Source organism: Trichoderma camerunense (genome assembly GCF_050948025.1).
Source record: "Trichoderma camerunense strain CBS 138272 chromosome Unknown V8C40scaffold_8, whole genome shotgun sequence".
Classification (NCBI taxonomy): Eukaryota; Fungi; Ascomycota; class Sordariomycetes; order Hypocreales; family Hypocreaceae; genus Trichoderma; species Trichoderma camerunense.
This window is the reverse complement of record NW_028145362.1, coordinates 983,720-1,000,083: the sequence shown is the minus strand read 5'-3', so window position 1 is coordinate 1,000,083 and position 16,364 is coordinate 983,720. Positions and strand designations below refer to the sequence as shown.

At 49.0% G+C, this 16,364-nt stretch overlaps 7 protein-coding genes across 7 annotated transcripts; 1 reads left to right on the top strand and 6 right to left on the bottom strand.

The window, feature by feature from the left end:
• Window positions 1–917: 917 nt before the first annotated feature.
• V8C40DRAFT_244262 (translation initiation factor eIF2B subunit alpha) lies at window positions 918–2,637 on the bottom strand. Its single transcript, XM_083215616.1, has 4 exons — window positions 2,469–2,637; window positions 2,341–2,404; window positions 1,471–2,290; window positions 918–1,387 (listed from the first exon to the last, which is right to left on the bottom strand). The coding sequence occupies exons 1-4, from the start codon at window positions 2,485–2,487 to the stop codon at window positions 1,286–1,288; spliced, it is 1,005 nt and encodes a 334-aa protein (XP_083073728.1). The 5' UTR covers window positions 2,488–2,637; the 3' UTR covers window positions 918–1,285.
• Window positions 2,638–2,804: 167 nt separating this feature from the next.
• V8C40DRAFT_244261 (adaptin-ear-binding coat-associated family protein) lies at window positions 2,805–3,989 on the top strand. Its single transcript, XM_083215615.1, has one exon. The coding sequence runs from the start codon at window positions 3,114–3,116 to the stop codon at window positions 3,885–3,887; it is 774 nt and encodes a 257-aa protein (XP_083073727.1). The 5' UTR covers window positions 2,805–3,113; the 3' UTR covers window positions 3,888–3,989.
• Window positions 3,990–4,025: 36 nt separating this feature from the next.
• V8C40DRAFT_215633 (uncharacterized protein) lies at window positions 4,026–5,467 on the bottom strand. The gene has a single exon (XM_083212164.1). It carries the CDS (start codon window positions 5,190–5,192, stop codon window positions 4,164–4,166), a length of 1,029 nt encoding a protein of 342 aa, XP_083073726.1. The 5' UTR covers window positions 5,193–5,467; the 3' UTR covers window positions 4,026–4,163.
• Window positions 5,468–5,743: 276 nt separating this feature from the next.
• On the bottom strand, window positions 5,744–6,982 carry V8C40DRAFT_274712 (uncharacterized protein; the record flags this gene model as incomplete). The annotated part of the gene is made up of 2 exons (XM_083220635.1): window positions 5,744–6,564; window positions 6,682–6,982. The coding sequence occupies 2 exons, from the start codon at window positions 6,980–6,982 to the stop codon at window positions 5,744–5,746; spliced, it is 1,122 nt and encodes a 373-aa protein (XP_083073725.1).
• Window positions 6,983–7,451: 469 nt separating this feature from the next.
• On the bottom strand, window positions 7,452–9,849 carry V8C40DRAFT_244257 (HET domain-containing protein). The gene is made up of 2 exons (XM_083215614.1): window positions 9,796–9,849; window positions 7,452–9,733 (listed from the first exon to the last, which is right to left on the bottom strand). The coding sequence occupies exons 1-2, from the start codon at window positions 9,831–9,833 to the stop codon at window positions 7,615–7,617; spliced, it is 2,157 nt and encodes a 718-aa protein (XP_083073724.1). The 5' UTR covers window positions 9,834–9,849; the 3' UTR covers window positions 7,452–7,614.
• Window positions 9,850–10,781: 932 nt separating this feature from the next.
• Window positions 10,782–12,282, bottom strand: V8C40DRAFT_287172 (uncharacterized protein; the record flags this gene model as incomplete). Its single annotated transcript, XM_083222662.1, has 1 exon — window positions 10,782–12,282. The coding sequence occupies exon 1, from the start codon at window positions 12,150–12,152 to the stop codon at window positions 10,782–10,784; it is 1,371 nt and encodes a 456-aa protein (XP_083073723.1). The 5' UTR covers window positions 12,153–12,282.
• Window positions 12,283–12,510: 228 nt separating this feature from the next.
• Window positions 12,511–14,318, bottom strand: V8C40DRAFT_287170 (cytochrome P450). Its single transcript, XM_083222661.1, has 4 exons — window positions 14,223–14,318; window positions 14,029–14,167; window positions 12,867–13,946; window positions 12,511–12,799 (listed from the first exon to the last, which is right to left on the bottom strand). The coding sequence occupies exons 1-4, from the start codon at window positions 14,295–14,297 to the stop codon at window positions 12,621–12,623; spliced, it is 1,473 nt and encodes a 490-aa protein (XP_083073722.1). The 5' UTR covers window positions 14,298–14,318; the 3' UTR covers window positions 12,511–12,620.
• Between the last annotated feature and the right edge of the window lie 2,046 nt (window positions 14,319–16,364).

Below are 16,364 nucleotides of genomic sequence, written 5' to 3'. Positions count from 1 at the left end.
TGCTTATATAGCAAAGCTGTGAATCGGTTTTACGGAGGAGATAACTCCGTGAAAGTGTAACCTCAAGATTTGCTTCTCCAATAAGAGGAAGAGGAAGGAAGAAGAAGCTACCACAATTATGAGCCACAGTTAAAAACACTGAATAACCGTGAGTCAGATTTGCTTTTGTTATCTCCTTCTTTACTGCCGGCAATGTAACATCCATATTTCTCTCGTATTGTTGTAGGCTGTTGATGTATATGGCGATGTTCTTATAGTTTTTCGCTCGGGAATATATTAAACATCCGGCAACCACATGCCGCAACAAGCATGTATTCCAGCTTACCCACTTTCATACTTACCTACACAACTTCATAAAATAGAAAACTTACAAGGTAAGAGACAAAGCTATTGAAGTTTCCATTACAGGTACCAATGAGCTTGATTGAGCTGGACGACCTGAATTGATGGAGCAGCTTTGGGTGGGCAACAGACTTGGTACATCTTCCCAACCAGAGAGATACGGACTTATACTTCTCTAAATCCAGGCATTTATGATGACATTATGTGTCCCACACTGGACGCAGTTTTCTTATAATCCCTCGCCGGCGAATAGCTGCATATACAGGAATGTTGAGTAACATTGTACGTCTAAAAGCCGTTAGACGCGGCCCGTCAAGTCCGCGCATCGAGCTGCTTACAAAAAAAAAAAAAGAGCATTTCCGTAGGCATGGATGCGTTGATTATATGTTTCTATACGTTATGCGCTTACAATACAGACAGAGCCCAGTAACCGTTCAAACCAACAAGTCAAGTTGAAGAAAATCCCCCGTATGGGAACTTGCAGCGGTATAGATATCGTCATTTCTCCACCAACCTCGGCATAGTGAATACAGCCTTACAATGACGCCGCTGCTATATGACGCATTTGCAACACAGCCAGGATCTTATGGCGAAGGATTCCTTATCGGTTCATGTAACAGACTGTGCAACGAAATAGCATTGATAGGAGCAGGCATCTAATTCGAAGCATAGGGTAGCTACCAAGTATTCTCTCAAATATCTCGACTAACCGATGTTTCTGTTCTCGTCGCAATAGAGAGAATAATAAAGCATTGGATCCTCCCGTTGCCAAACTCACTGCGTCACATGGCACATACGGCCGATGCCAATGCGGTCACAAAATCCGATTCATGCATCCATACGTTCACTGAAACTTGCAAATTGAAAGCCTTTGCTGGCCCGTGCTCTGCGCGCACTGTATGAAACAATCAAATGTGGAAATTCTTAAATTCTTTTGTGCTTCTCAGCCGTTCAAGCTACCGTATATATCGAGGAGCTGCTCAAATACGTATCCGGGCAGATGAACACCATTTTCTGTTACCAGGTTGGAGATCAGTTCCGGGGGCTACCACCAATGTTAGTTTAGCACACTTGACAGATACCAACATAAAGCCAACATATGAGGGATTGGGGAGAAGAAAAACCTACCGTGTAGTCGACAGCATCCTTGGGCTGCTTGCTTGGTGCCGTAGCTGAAAAGTCCAACACCTCCTGCTGGTAGCCAATATCCCTCTGGTCCAGAGGAAACTTGCGTACAAACTTGTGTGTCTCAGCAGCGACGTAGAACGGAATCTTGGCCTGTGCCGCCAGCTTGGCAATCTGATATGTTCCGATCCGCGAGATGATGCCACCATTCTGCGTCACAGCTTCGGCACCCGTAAACACCATGTGAACCTGTCGCAGCAAACCCATCACATGCGCCACCGCAGCCTCTGGAATCTCTGCCACGGGAATTCCCTTGCTCCGCAGTTCCTTGACCACGCGATCGCTCTCCTCAGCACGGACTTCGTCCCGTACGTAAACGACCCTAAACTTGCCCTCGCTGTTTTTGGCCGCTCGCTCCAGCAGCCCAGTAACCGATCGCGAAGCTCCATGCGTCAGCACGCACTTGCCTTCCCGGACGAACCTCCACCCCGCTTCCGCAATGCCATTCCTGGCTGCGATGGCCCTACTCGCAAACAGGCGTCCATTGCGCAACAGGTGCTGCCGTACGGCGTCGAAGCTGCCGTCTTGCTGCTTCAGCGAAGCGACGAGGTACTGGAGGAAGAGGTCTGTTCCCGCCTGGAGGGGAAGCGGGTTCTCGACAGAGGCAATGAGGAGGTCGGAATGGGACTTTACGGTGTCGAGGGTTTCGTATACGGTGGTTGAGGGGACGGTGTTGAGGAGGGCGATGAGGGATTCGATGGCGGCGACGGGCTTTGTGAGGTCGGGATCGGAGGCGAGGAGGTCTCTGTATGTGGCGACAATGCTGTTGGTATGTTAGAATCGTTTCATGGGTACAGCTGGAGATGAGCGTACTCAAAGGTCGAGTCGTCGGGCTGAGTTCGTAAGGGAAGCTCAGTCGAGACTGGCTGCGCAAGGGCTAGAATGCGATTGTCAGTATCGACATGTTGGAATGTCGCAGCAGGAGAGGAGAGGAGACGCACCAGCTTCTGATTCTGACATTGTGTGCGCAAGAAGTGTGAAAGAAGGCAACCAAAAAAATCAAGTCTGTGATCTGGTGGAAGAGAATGCGCGGGATGCTGAAGATGTTAAGTTTTGGAGCTATTGATGTGAGTCAGGAAATTTGGAGATATCAAAGTTTGGCTCGCCGCCATACAAACTTTGGAAGAGCTCGAGGTACCTCACAAGCCACACATGGCGGGGTAAAGTACCTGAGGTACCCGGCCAAAGAGGCATCAACAAGCCCCATGAGCCACTGTAGGGACCCCTGTAAATCAGCCCCTCCACCCGCCCAGATTCATGATGCTAGGGCGCCCAAGCAGATGCCCAATGGATGTCGAGATCCAGAGCATCTCCATCGTTGTAGCGCAGCAGCACGGCATCGACACATTTAACCTGACATGTAGCACCAGCAGCCGCGATATTCCCCCACCGCCCATTGACCTTCTCTCTCGTATGCTGTTTCACCACCAACACCAGCATCACCACCAGCTTCAACATCAACATCAGCATCAGCATTGCCGTCTGTGTTTGCGTTTAGCCTCGCCAGATACCAATTGAATTGAATTGAATTCTTGTCTCTCAACTACTTTATATACACATCACCAACATCAACACAACACACAACCATGGAGGCCATCGATCCAGCAACCGGCCAGCCCCTCCCCAACGACGCCATCCAGCGCGTCCTCTTCGTCGCAAACACCGTCCACGTCTACAACATCCCGCCCCTGACCTCCATGCGCGGCCACGCCGCCGCCTCCTGGACCGAAGACCCCGCCCGCCACATCTTCACCGCGCGCCTCCGCGTCGTCGAGACGTCCTACGAAAGCCCCGACGCTGCTTCTAGCATCAAGATCGACCTCGTCCTCGAAGATCCTTCCACCGGCGCGCTCTTCGCCGCTTCGCCCTACAACGACCGCGGCGCCGTCGAGCCCGTCGTCGACAGCAGCCGCTTCTTCGCCGTCACCGTCAAGGACCCCCAGGGACGTAAGGCCGTGCTGGGGATTGGCTTCGAGGAGAGGTCCGACGCTTTCGATCTGGCGGTGTCGCTGCAGGAGGCCAGGAGGAGCCTTGGGTGGGAGACGGAGCAGAGCCAGAACCCGGCTGATGGCAAGGCCAAGACGGAGACAAAGGACTACAGCTTGAAGGAGGGCGAGACCATCACAGTAAATCTCGGCGGCACAAAGTTCGGCCGGCGACGACCCCAGCACGCAGACGAAGAAGCCTCATCTACATCTTCGAGCTCGGCTGATTTGCAATCATTCGCGCTGCCGCCTCCCCCGGCTGGTGCAGCTTCATTCTCTCTACCGCCGCCGCCCAAAACCTCCGACGTCAAAGAAAAGAGAAAGTCGCTAAAGAACTTGGGGTTCGACGACGGTCAGTTTGGAGAATTTGCGTAGAAAGAGAAGGAATAAAATTAAAAAGTGAACATAAGTGCAGTGCATGACTATAACATAGACAATCCTCCCAGCAATAATTGTTAATATCATCCGGTCAATTCGTTTGTACATGTACATTCACATTCGCCATGATGTCCTCCTTATCCCATGATAGATCCAATTCCAACCGAGCAGACCCCCAAAAGACAAATGCAAAAACTCCTTTCAGCCCATGTTTTTTCCCCTTAGTCAGTTTCCTTCTCCGTTGTCTCTTTTTTTCTCTCCCTCTTGGTTTTGTTACAGTGTCCCACTGCCTTCAGTGACGGGCCAAATTGAACAAAGACTTGGGAGACTCTTGCGTCTTTCTTCTGCGCATAAAGACAGCTTCTCAATGAGATGGGACGGCCGCAGCTGGGTATTTTCGGAGTCTGAGTAGCCCTCGTATGTGTACACCAATCCATGATTACACAAACCTTCATCCCTAGTATGGCCCTCCGCCTCGGTCACGACTTCTTCTTCTCCTTCTTCGTCGCTGGGAATGTCATCTTCCTCGAGGCTCTCGTCATCATCCTCTTCATCTTCCTTAGCCTCAACTACTGTGTCAAGGGTCCGAGACTTCTCCACCTCCAATGCACAAGACTGAGCACGGACTGGTGGGCCGGCAGATGGAACAAATTCCTTTGATGTTGCGCTGAGCGACGTTTCCGGAGACATTGGCGGCATGGCTGTATTGGACGAAAAATCCGAGTAAAGCATTCTGTGTTGGTGAATCTGGTCCCAGGCATCTCTTCCCAGTTGCTCCATGTGCAGCTCGCTCAACCTCATGACGATGGCCTTTTCCTGGCGAGATGCTTCAGAAAACTTGACCTTGATAAAACTCATTTGCTTACGAAGCTTCCGTCTTTCCTTCCCAGGGTGTTCCTTTGCCTGAAGAACCTCTTCGATCAAGGCATACTGGTGGATCAATTCCATCACCTTGACCGAACACACATGGAGAGATGTTGTAAGATATGCTCGTTCGGTATATATCTCTTCATATGATCGTGGGCGGAACATGAGATTCCAGAAGGGTGTAGTCTGCTTGGGGTTGCGTCTGCTTCTGCTCCGAGCACCGTTGCTCTTTTCTTTTTCGATTGCAGGGGAAGTTCCCCTTGAAGATGGCTTTGTTGATGTAGATGAGCGAGATTCGAGGGAGAGGGTACGGCAGGACGAGGGAGACGACGACGATGGAGAAATGTCTCGAGGTCCTCGCACCGATCTCTCCGGAATTGCAGTCGTTTCCAAATCCATTAGTTGTAAATTGCAATGCTTGGGTATAAAGGTCATTGGTGAGCAATTGCAGCAGCAAGGCTTGCTCGGTTTATGAAGAATAATTAGATGTTAAAGAACAGCAATTGTCGAGCTAAATGGCCAAACAGCTGACCAGATTAACCGTCGCTATCTGGCTATTGTTCTCACAAAATTGTTCAACCAGGCCCGAAGGCCCGGTGCTGTGGCTTCGGACCTCGGGCGCTGCGCGTTCGTGTTGCTTTGAGACATGTGTATAATACCGCCACCAACAACCTGGCCGGTAGAGTTGACTCTTCTCCGATTGAGTTGCGATGAACCAACACGTTCATCCAAGTGGCGCCAATTGATCTGTGCGCCCACCACATCCAGCCTTGAATATAGCATCTAGCCAGAGCTGAATTTAGCACTCCTGAAATAGCGCCTGGCTCACCTTGGGCTCGACGCATTATTGGGTCCGTGGCTGTAATTGAACGGCGAGAGAATTTTCGGTGGAAGCATAGACATTCGCAGGCACAAAGGAGCTCGGCGACATGATACAAGCATAGCGCAGCGAGTGGATTAAGCAGGACAAAGCGTGGCATACGCCATCAGATTGCGAAACCATCGTGTTTCGGAGGATCGCAGAAGCGCCAAAGACCAGCCTGCATAGCCGCCTCGCGCACCAAAGAAACCTCTTCATTCGTAACAGATCGATTGATGTCGCTGTATCGAACTTCTTCGTCTCCTTCTTTGTCTCCTTCTGCCAGCTTGTCTTCAGCCACAGACGGCGCTCGTCTCTTTCTTCTCTTCTTCCCAACGTGCGCGTCTGGATGATATTGCTCCATGATGTTGACAAAGCAGTCAGTGGATACTTCGGATGCTAGAAACTTCATGATTTCTGCCCCTTCGGCCTCTTTTCCTGGCATGACCAAATGCCTAATCAGGAGTCCTACTTTCGCAATTCCATCCCCCGTGAAGCACAGATCGCCAACTTGCTTATGCATGGCTTTGATGCTCTCCCTGGCAGTTGTAGCGTAGTCATCTGCCTTGAGCAATCTTTTAGATGTGCTGGACTCCCATACTTTGAAATCAGCTAGATAGATGTCGACCAGTCCATCCATGAGTTCCAGAGACGCAAGCGAGTCGTAGCTCGAGGTGTTGTAGATAATCGGTACTCTTAGCCCTCGCTCAGCGGCATGCAAAACACTTAACGCCACCTGAGGCACCACGTGCTCGGGCGTCACAATGTTGATGTTGTGGACGCCGCCCACCTCCTGAAGCTTCAGATACCAGTCGCCCAGCGCCTCCGGGGTGAGATCCATGCCGTTTCGCTGGTGGGCAATATCGTAGTTCTGGCAGAAGATGCAGCGCATGTTGCATCCACTCATGAATACCGCGCCACTACCATTGTGCCCCTGGATACATGGCTCTAGTCCCACGTTAGCACGCCTCTTTTTCTTTGTGCCGTCGGCGTCTTAGTGCCGAGTGCCTATTCAACAGCCTTTTCAGCTGCCCTTTGAGTTCAGACGGAGGGCTATGAACGGACCTTCACCAAAATGCGGCGCTATGACATTGACCTTGGCGGTATCGCCAATGAGGCACATGCCAGTGGTCTCGTGGCGATTGACGCCGCATTGTCTGGGGCACAGATTGCAGTTGCGGAGGTGGGCGTAGGCCAGCGACCGCTTCTTGGCCGCATCTCTAGAGGACAGCCTAAGATACCTTGGCGTGTAGTCGTCGAGCAGGAACGGCGGGGCGAGGTGAAGGCGTCGCTGAGAAGCTGCTCGAACTCGGGGAGTCGATGGAGCTCGCTGAAGAAAACAATGCCTTATGAATGGGGAGGCCATGGTGCGGAGAGGGACGAGCTGCATGCAGGGGCAGACATGGCCCTTGCAGAACGTTGCACGATTCCAGGGTCTGCGGGTCGTCGAGCCGGAGAGATTTATTTGATCCAACGGAGATTCAGACGCATCGAGGATAATGTGCAGAGTATGAGCACGGGCGCAGTATGTGGTGGGTGTTGCAGTATGTAAGATGTCGAGACTCGGGCTTGGTGTGGTGGATTGTAACATAGCGGGGAGTTTTGGCGGATAGCGGCCATTTTCTTCTTATCGGCGGGCATCCTCTATCACTAACAACCGCTATTACATGCACTTGACTCCTCCAGGGCTCCAACTCATCCAACGGCACTTGCAGAACGTTACACGATTGTCTGCGCTTTATACAACAGAGATTCAGAGCATCTGCACGGAGCACAGAGCACTGATATGAGCACGAGTACTTGTAAAAGACGAAATGGGTGTTTGCACAATATTGAGGTAACCATTCTACGGTAAGGATAGTACATGTAACCATAATATGCTGCTACTAGCTAACGAGATATTGCAGGACAGGACTGTAGCAGTTCGTTAGAGATTTTTTGTTCCAGCCTTATTTAATTTTCCAATTATCATCTATATTTGTTCGTCCAAAAACTCCCTTACCTAACCCTGATCGATTTATATTCCCAGGTTCTCACCATATATTTTATGGTGAATCCAGGAAAGCCGTCAATAGTGAACATTCCAGCCCGTTCCCACAAATCCGAACCGTCATCTACTTTCAAAATCATGACAAACGATCTCCCATGGTACACCCCAATACAAACACATTGCCATATATGATTATCATGGATATCTTCAGCAAATTGGGATTCAGACACAGAGCCACAAGACAGTGCCAAGTCAGCTTTGTGTTTTCCGATCTGCCAGTGTTTATCATTGGGGCTAAAGGAAATGAGATTCGGTGGAACCACTGCTGCTGTGAGTATCACAACTGGCAAAATACAAGTCTCATCAGAGTTTGGCGCAATCATCTCCAATGCTATGGGGCTATCGATTTGACTCTCGAACGAAACGGCCCTGATGAAATTGTCAAAGTACGACTTCTTGTTAGATGAGTAAAAGTCATACCGGACTTCGCCTTCCCATCCGGCCCAAGACCAGGAAGGGAATTGCGGTCGCCTTTGTGGACTCTGTGAGAGGTCCCAGCAATTCCTTGTGTGACGCCAAGATAGTGAGTGCGCGAAACTAGACGTTCGTTCTTCTGGTGGCGCTGGGTGATATGCCAGCCCCCAAATATTGTGGACTGCGTGCTTTCCGTACCAGAACTGTTGCGCAATACCTCGAAACGCGTTGAGGGAGTCCTCGGCGTAGGTCAATTTTCTGGCAGAATACTCTTCTACATTTGATAGATATCGACTGAAAATCTCGACCGGTGTCTGCTTTTCGGGAATAAACCTGCCGAATTCCCTTTTACGATTTCCGCCGAAAACTCCGCGACGTGGGGCGTCGCTTTTGCTCCTGTCTACGATGTGCAAGCTTTGAAGTGGGATGTCGAGGCTCTCGTAGATATTCATAGCGCTGCACTCAAAATAAGCCTGCTGTTCCGTGAAAACAAGACGGCGGCGGCTGAGGAGCGCTTCCTGAAAAGTCCATCCTCGAGTAGACCATTTGGATAATTTGATTGCCGCTTGGGGATCCGCCGGTGCCCATACCACTACGACGTCGCCAATATGAGCCGTTCGAGTTGCGGGACGATTCCTTCCTACTCCTGATAGACCGTAGTTCTCATCTTGCCCTGCTGCAGCGATTATAGTCACCTCGGCGTTGCTGTATATTGCATCCATTTGCCGAATTTGCTCATGCTTGACTGTTGGATTGTCTTGGTCAATGCAGTATCGGTCGACCCATAGGTACCGGAATCCCATTGCCTGAGTAGCCGCCATAGCATCTCGGATAAGCAATGGGAGTTTAGCAGGTAGTCGATTTCTATAAGCTACCTCTTTTTGCTCCTGGGGCTGTCCCCAAACGTAGCTCAAAGCCAGATACGGCATCCCGGGCTTGTGATCGGCAATAGATTGCTCCTGGCAATCAATAACACGAGTGCCACACAGCTCAGACTTTGGAGAATGACATAGCAGCCTATGGTTTCTGTTGCAATAACTAAACCAATTCTGAAATGTGCCCAAATCGAATGCCGAAGGTATTGCCTTTAGCGATACAGGTATTGCCTTTTGGTGGCTGAGTTGCTGGAGCACTGCGTACCCAGATAATCGGATACGATCCTCGACTATCCTATAATTCTTTTCCAGATCGTAGTTCTTGTGGGGAAACAACATTAGAATGGGAAAGTTCGTTGATTTCCAAAATCCAGAGAACCGGAAAGCTAACCCAGAAAATCTCGAGAAGGATACTACTCTTATCCAGTCGACATCGCTGTCCAAGGGAAGATCTTCTCCACCGATACGAGATCTGAAGAGCATTCGACACAGGTTACAGTCCGTCTTCCTCATCACTCGGTACCGATGGCCAACATTAATGGCCCAGTTGTTGAAGTATCCCCAGCGAACAGACTCATAGAAAAGATCCACGGCTGAGAAAGCTTTTGAAAGGTCCAATTTGACGCAATCTTGACATAGAAACTCGGCAGACGGCGGCTCCTTTGGCGCCGTTGGGATATGTTTGGCCTCTGTGGGACGTTTTCTCTGTTTCGAGGCATCGCTCGCAGGGATAATGCCCTGGGAGTTGGACTCCATGGTTGAGTAACTCGAAGTATATCTTTCACATAATCAGCATTGAATCATTTGTGAGAAACGTATCATGTGTTCGATTGGAGGTACCTCGTAAAAAGAAGAGATGGAGAGAAAGACGCCAACATGTGGACAGAGACGGTGAGCACAGCTATAACGTAGAAGCCCCTCTCTACACAGCCTTGTTTACAGCCTGACTAGGACTTTGGGCATTAAGTATCACGTGAACATTTTGAAGGATGTAGGCACCTGTTCAGATAAGGCAATGTAACTCACACCGCGATAACGTCTATAAAATGGCGGGATTGACCTCTGCTTGAGATTTCCAAGTATAAGAAGACTAAAGAGACTGTAGAAGGCGATTATGCAAGTGGCTGGATAGCTTTCACCAAGAATTCTTCTAGCCTCATTTTTTACTCGGTTCAACTACCTAGTACTTGAAGGGTTTCTCAGGCTACTTTCTAGTACGCCGACTGAGCGTCATAACAGGTTATCTACTGGTCTGTAGATGTATAATTGTTCCATGTACATGTAGTATGTGATGTGATGCTAGAAACGCTAAAGCACAACTGGCTATATTTAGTATCGGCAAGGAATCCGCTCAAAATGGCCATCATTGACTAAAAACTTAAACTCAGCGACATCCATTTCGCCGTTTGTTTGTATGTTATGGACGTTGCGGTGAAATATTCGAGAATCGAGCTTGTGTTGAATTGATAAATTGCACATGTCGGGGAGCCTCGGCTGATAATGGCCACTTTCTTATCAGCATCCTCTATCACCAACGACGCTATTTCATGCACTTGACTTCAACTTCAGACAAACAAACCAACAACACAATCAATTCTCGGAAATTTAGATCAACACTAGAACCGCTAATCTACATTCTAATCGATCTCGCCCGACCTGAAAACCGTCACCGCAAAACACACTGACCAACCATCTGCTTGTTTCCCCCAACACAACTCACACTCAGTCGTCAATCCGCAAGAGATGGTGATACTTCCTGGGCAGCTCCTCTCTCAGCTTCGCCATCTGCCTCTTCATTGCTTCGATCTCGCTGCTAATCATGCTACTCACTGCCCAGTCAGATGCTCCCTCAAGAAGTTCACTTCGTGCCTTGTCCTTCGCAGCTCCGCCAAAGCAATCTTCAAGCTAGCCTGCATCTCCATCTTATCTCGTGCGAGTGCCCCGTTTTCATCTTCCAACTTCTTCGCCCTCTGAAGATAATCGTTCTCACGCTTCAGAAGATCTGAAGCTCGTTCTGGCCAAGATGGCGCCGGCACAGATACTACCGTTGGCTGACTCTCCATCTTTCGAGTTTGTGCTGTGCCGGGGTGATGGTCAATAACCGGGATGATGAAGATCGTTGACTGCCCTCCTGAACCCTTGAGACGAACAAACCGCGCCGTCAAATCGACAGGTATGAAACCTCGGGAATACCATTTGCCAGCTTCTGTTTGCGACCACATTCGCTCGCCGCTGACTCCTGAATTGAACGACATCTGGTCCTGGGCTTGAATCTTGGACTCTTTTTTATCCAGCAGATGGTGTATGAATTGAAAGGCATCTTCTCCCGCGTTGGCAAGAATAAATCGTTCCTGCACATAGGCTAACTCGCGTCCTGTCAGTCGTCTCTCTGGGCCTAAGTGTTGAACCATCTGCATGGGCACAACAGCTTCTCCCTCCAGAATATCGACAGCCCTAGCGCACTGGATCTCGAGCTCGTGCATCCGTTGGATCATGTGTTGTTGATGAAGGAGCATCTGCCCCAGTACCGTGTTCTTTGCAGCAGTCATTTGCTCACTATCATCCGCATTTCCAGAAGGAATCAATGAAGAGAGGCCTCCGGTCGCACTATATTCGTGATCTAGAATCTCGAGGCATTTGTTTGCATGCATGACCAAGTTGTGATGGCCACAGTACGGTCGGAGTGTCGTCTCGCCGGACTCGGTGAGTTCCGAGCTGCGCACCTCCGTGAGAGGGCAGTGGCATTCAATTCCAGTCTCCTCGTCCTCGGATTTAACATGATTCGCCAGCGCCCATAGTGGAATGTGGTGAATTTCGTCGTCGTTCGTGTATGGTTCGTCGAGATTATTTAGCCAGTCAAAGGCCTCATTCTCCTCAAAAGCCGGACACCGCTCGCCTTTCCCATCGATGATTCCAAATGTAGTGCTGACGCAAATCTTCTTGATAAGATTTGTAAGAGACTGTGCGTGCTGTTTCAATGCTAACAGCGTTGGAGGTCTACCGGAGGAAAGGTACGAGCAATTCACATGCTTCAGAAGCTCCAGGTCCTGTTCGTTCAAGACGCCAAACTCAGGATCGGTCCATTGGCATGCCCATGCTGTTGAATACTCGGTTGCCGGTATGTGGTACGGCGCGCCATTCTCCTGGACGCTTGTAGAGCGGCGATTGGGATTGGAGGTGAATTCGATGTAAGGCATGGCGTGCTGTTTCTGATGATTATTTGGGGACTTTGCTGAATGACTTCATGTTCCTAGGCAAGGGCCGGCTTTTATTTCATTGCATACTAGCTATTTATAGCTTTACCGTTATAACAATCAAACCCACGTCTACAGAGGATGTCATCAAGATCACGGCATATAATATGATGCGATAACACACAAAGGCTTGATCCCGCTGAGGCATGGTGGCTGCTCACGGACGATTTTTCCCTTTGTGTTGTGCACTGTGTTAATGCATTGTATTTCGGCATATACCATCACAAGATATTTGTAGAGATGCTAATTTTAGAGATCCAAAGTAGTTTCCAATTTCCTATACCGATAGATGGTCTGGAAAGAGGTCAAATCAAGGACCGGCAATTATACCGGCATTCACCTTGCTAATTGGTGATTCATATGAAGTATCGACATGGCGGAGTTTCGCTATAGGAGCATTCAATTTTTCACTCAATACCTCTGAATGAGGCATCGCTTAGCCTTTGGCTCTTCAAAGAAGAACACCTTGGGAACCATATCCTCATCGCAAAATCCTTCCAGCGTCGACACTTTGGCCTCTGGATACGTCAAAAAGAAGCGGGCGGTCGCATAACGCAGCTCAATCCGGGCAAGATGCAATCCGACACAAACTGTCAAAGAAACCTGAAGTTAGCAAATAACACAGCTTGACGTTTTCAGAGATCAAAGAACACTCACTTCGTGATCCATTGCCAAAGGGCATAAAAGAATCTTTCATCTCTCTCGTTGGCGATGCCCATCGTGACGGGTCAAAGACATCCGGATTCGGAAACACGCTGGGAATGCGGTGCATGCTGTATGCCTGTGCGCAGATGCTCGTGCCCCCAGGCAGCCAATATCCGGCAACATCGTCGCCGCCCTCGGGAACATATCGCGGCAGAGAGGATTGAATACCAGAGTACAAACGCAGCGTCTCGTCAATCACCTGGTTCAAGTAACTCAAGTCACGCAGATGGGAAGCATTGAAGTCGTCGGGAAGTGTTCGCAGCTCTTTCAGAAGAGTTTCCCTGACTGTTGGATTGCGACAAACGGACCAGACAAGGTATGTCAGTGTAACGGCTGTGGAGTCGCTGCCGGCAACAATATATCCTGATGCGTTGGCTCTGAGCTCCACCGGCGTAAGAGCGTCTTTGTCCGTGTCTTTGAAGACTTTGGTAAACAGGGTCCATTTGACACTCGTAGGGTCAGAGTCTAGAAGGTTCCTATAACGCGCAATGGACTCTTCCGAGTAACGAATCATGTTCCTCGTTGCCTGGAGTGGGCGCGTGAAGAACGGAATGGGAAGATATTTCGCCATCGAGATAAGTGTCGGAAAAGCCGAGCGGACGGCTCCAAGGAATCCCAGGGTTTCCAAGTCCTTTGTGTAGCCGCTCTTCTTGCCAATCTCCAATGTCCTGAAAGAATCACCAAAGAAGAGCTCTCCGATAATGTCTGTTGCCATGAAGAGGAACCACTTGATGACGTCTGCAGCGCCTCTGCTCTCCATCTCCTCGCCCATTCTTTGTATCGCGAGGTCAACCTTGGACTGCACTTGGGGAATAGCAATCTGCAATGACGTTTCGGACATGGCGCCAGAGAGAAGCCTTCGTAGTCTTCGATGTACCCCGACGCGAGTGGTGTTGAAGAGATTTTCTGTTGTGACGGACATGTCGCCATACCAGGATGTTTTACGGTACGTCTCTCGAGCGTTGTAGATTTCCTTGACAGCTTCGATGTTTGTGACGGATACTTCGTTGGGGGTGAGGCGGACAAGAGGGCCTGTGAAGTTGAAGTTCTGTTTAGCAAAATTGAAGACATAGAAAAGCATAGCGCAGTAACCTGGTCAAAGGGAGTAGCTTACCATATTTAAGATGCAGCTCATGCTGATACCGCGCTCGGTTGCCCTTCAACCAGTGATACTTTATTACCAGGGAAGTCCATTTGGTATACCACGGACCAGGCACCTGAGAGAGGGGATCTCGAATGTAATGGCCAAGCAACTTGCAAGTTCGTTAGAAGAGCTCTGAACTGTGACAGAGTCAAGTGGAAGCTCACATAAAGCAGTCCCGCCACCGCAACAGCCCCAAAGAGGTAGCTGGGGGCAAGCAGAATACCAAACACGTCTTTCATGGTGCAGTAGCTGTCTTGGTGATCATAAACTATTGCTACTGTTGGAACGGTCGAGATAAAACAGAAAGAAATAGGCGTCTTTATGAATTTATGTCAACATACGACGGCTTCGAGCAACTCTTCGGCTTCATGTTTAACCAGGCATCTCATCGTCGATAGCGCACATCACCCAAGTCTCTCCTGTCTAAGCGACGATCGCTCGTAAACAGATCAATCGGCCTCGCGCCCTCTTCATCGCTCTCCGGCAAAATGCGATAAATGAGACATCCCTTCCTTTCACACTCAGAAGCAAGTACAATCCCCACCGCTGATTAACTCGATTCGCTCGTTTATTTGTTCGTGATGCTCCAGCTCAGCAGCTCAGGAGTGCCACTAGCGAGATGCCGCTGACAAAGTGCCGGTGGTATTCTTTGCCATATCCACATTGATTAAGTTCTTGGTTCTTGGCTAACTACGATGGCCAAGAATCTATAGTAATTCTTACCAAAGCGGGAGATAAAGGAGCAACATATCATATTTTGCCGCGCCGCTTACATGTTTAAGACTGGTGCAGGGTAGCATTCGCGGGTTTCGCTCACCCAGCACGCGAGATGAAGCACCGGCAGTCGCACAATACATGGAGACATATGACCAAGAAGGTCTACTTTGCACGAACAATCCTCCCTTTACGAGTTGTGTATCAGTTGGAAGCGACTCAGGAATGAATCGGATAATTGATGTCGGCCTTTCGCTTTTCCGCCAGGGAGAATCTTCGCGTTTCGGCTTCGGACTCTCAAGTAAGGCCATGTCCGAAATTCTCCCGCTCTCGAAATACTCAATATCATCTCTCAATAGAGATGTTTTCATGCTCTGTAAAGGAAAAAGTTGGATAAGGCCTGTAACTGCATCCCTCGTAGAAAGGAATTTCTAGCTAGCAAGAGCATCTCATCAAGGGGGCACTAAGGCAGCTGAAGCGTTTAATTTTCCGCGCCATGGAACAGCTCGGATTCTGCAGAACAAAGGCTTACTTTGTTCTACCCCGCGTGGATCTTTCTTGGCTGTACATGAGCAACTCTTTTTGGTCAATCATCAGTTATCAGTCCCCGATATTGCGCCCTCCAAGACATAGTCACATCATGAGTCTCGAAACGCCGTAATGCCAGGCAAATGGTCACTCTCTTGGGTTTAAGTTTCGGGCTATTGCCTCGAATTCACCCCACAGCGGGTAATATGTCACTCGGCTGACCGACGAGATTAACGAAATTGACGAGATTGGCGGCTTACTTGCTTGAATGTGGCTTGTGATAACCACTCTAGCTTCATGCACACAGCCGTGGTATATCAGAATAACATCACGCAACGGTCCCGAGGTAGAATACTTATCAGGACCGAGGTAAAAGATTTGTAATGTGTGGTAGGTGTGAATTTGTTTAACAGGATTGATACTGCGACGAATCGGCAATCAAGAATGGTGCATGATGGCCATATTACCTCCATTCGGGGTAAGCATGATCATCTATAGTGATAATGACTAGTGGGTACGTGCTTACAATGGAAATGGATATAGTATTGAGTCATTGTCCATTGTAAATGAGACTGCATTCATAGCGTGGCATTAAATCTAGATAGAAGCACTCTGGGAAGTTTTGGTAACAATACGCAGAACTATGGCGTGTGAGACCAAAATTCTTTTGAGACCACAGTGGAATAAAACATAGCAATTATGGAGTCTTTGGTGATTTTAGCTGACTGCGAACAGCACAGCATGGAATATTTCTTGTAGAGACTGGGGCTATTGGAGAGATGGACAAGTACTGCTTGCGCTTACACATTGTAATAGACAACCGTGCTTTATCAATTGCTGTATGAGATACGTTTGCTGTGTCTCATGGTCGTAATAATACTAAATTTTGTTACATAACTGATGGAAATAAAGTGAAGTTGACAAAGCAAAGTTGTAATGGAAGAGGTCTTGAGTGCAATCCATTGTTATGTGTGCATGCTATTGGACTACAACATATCGTGAGCAATGTACAAGCTTTCATTAGTAACAATATAAATTATTGGGCATGGAATTAAATATATATT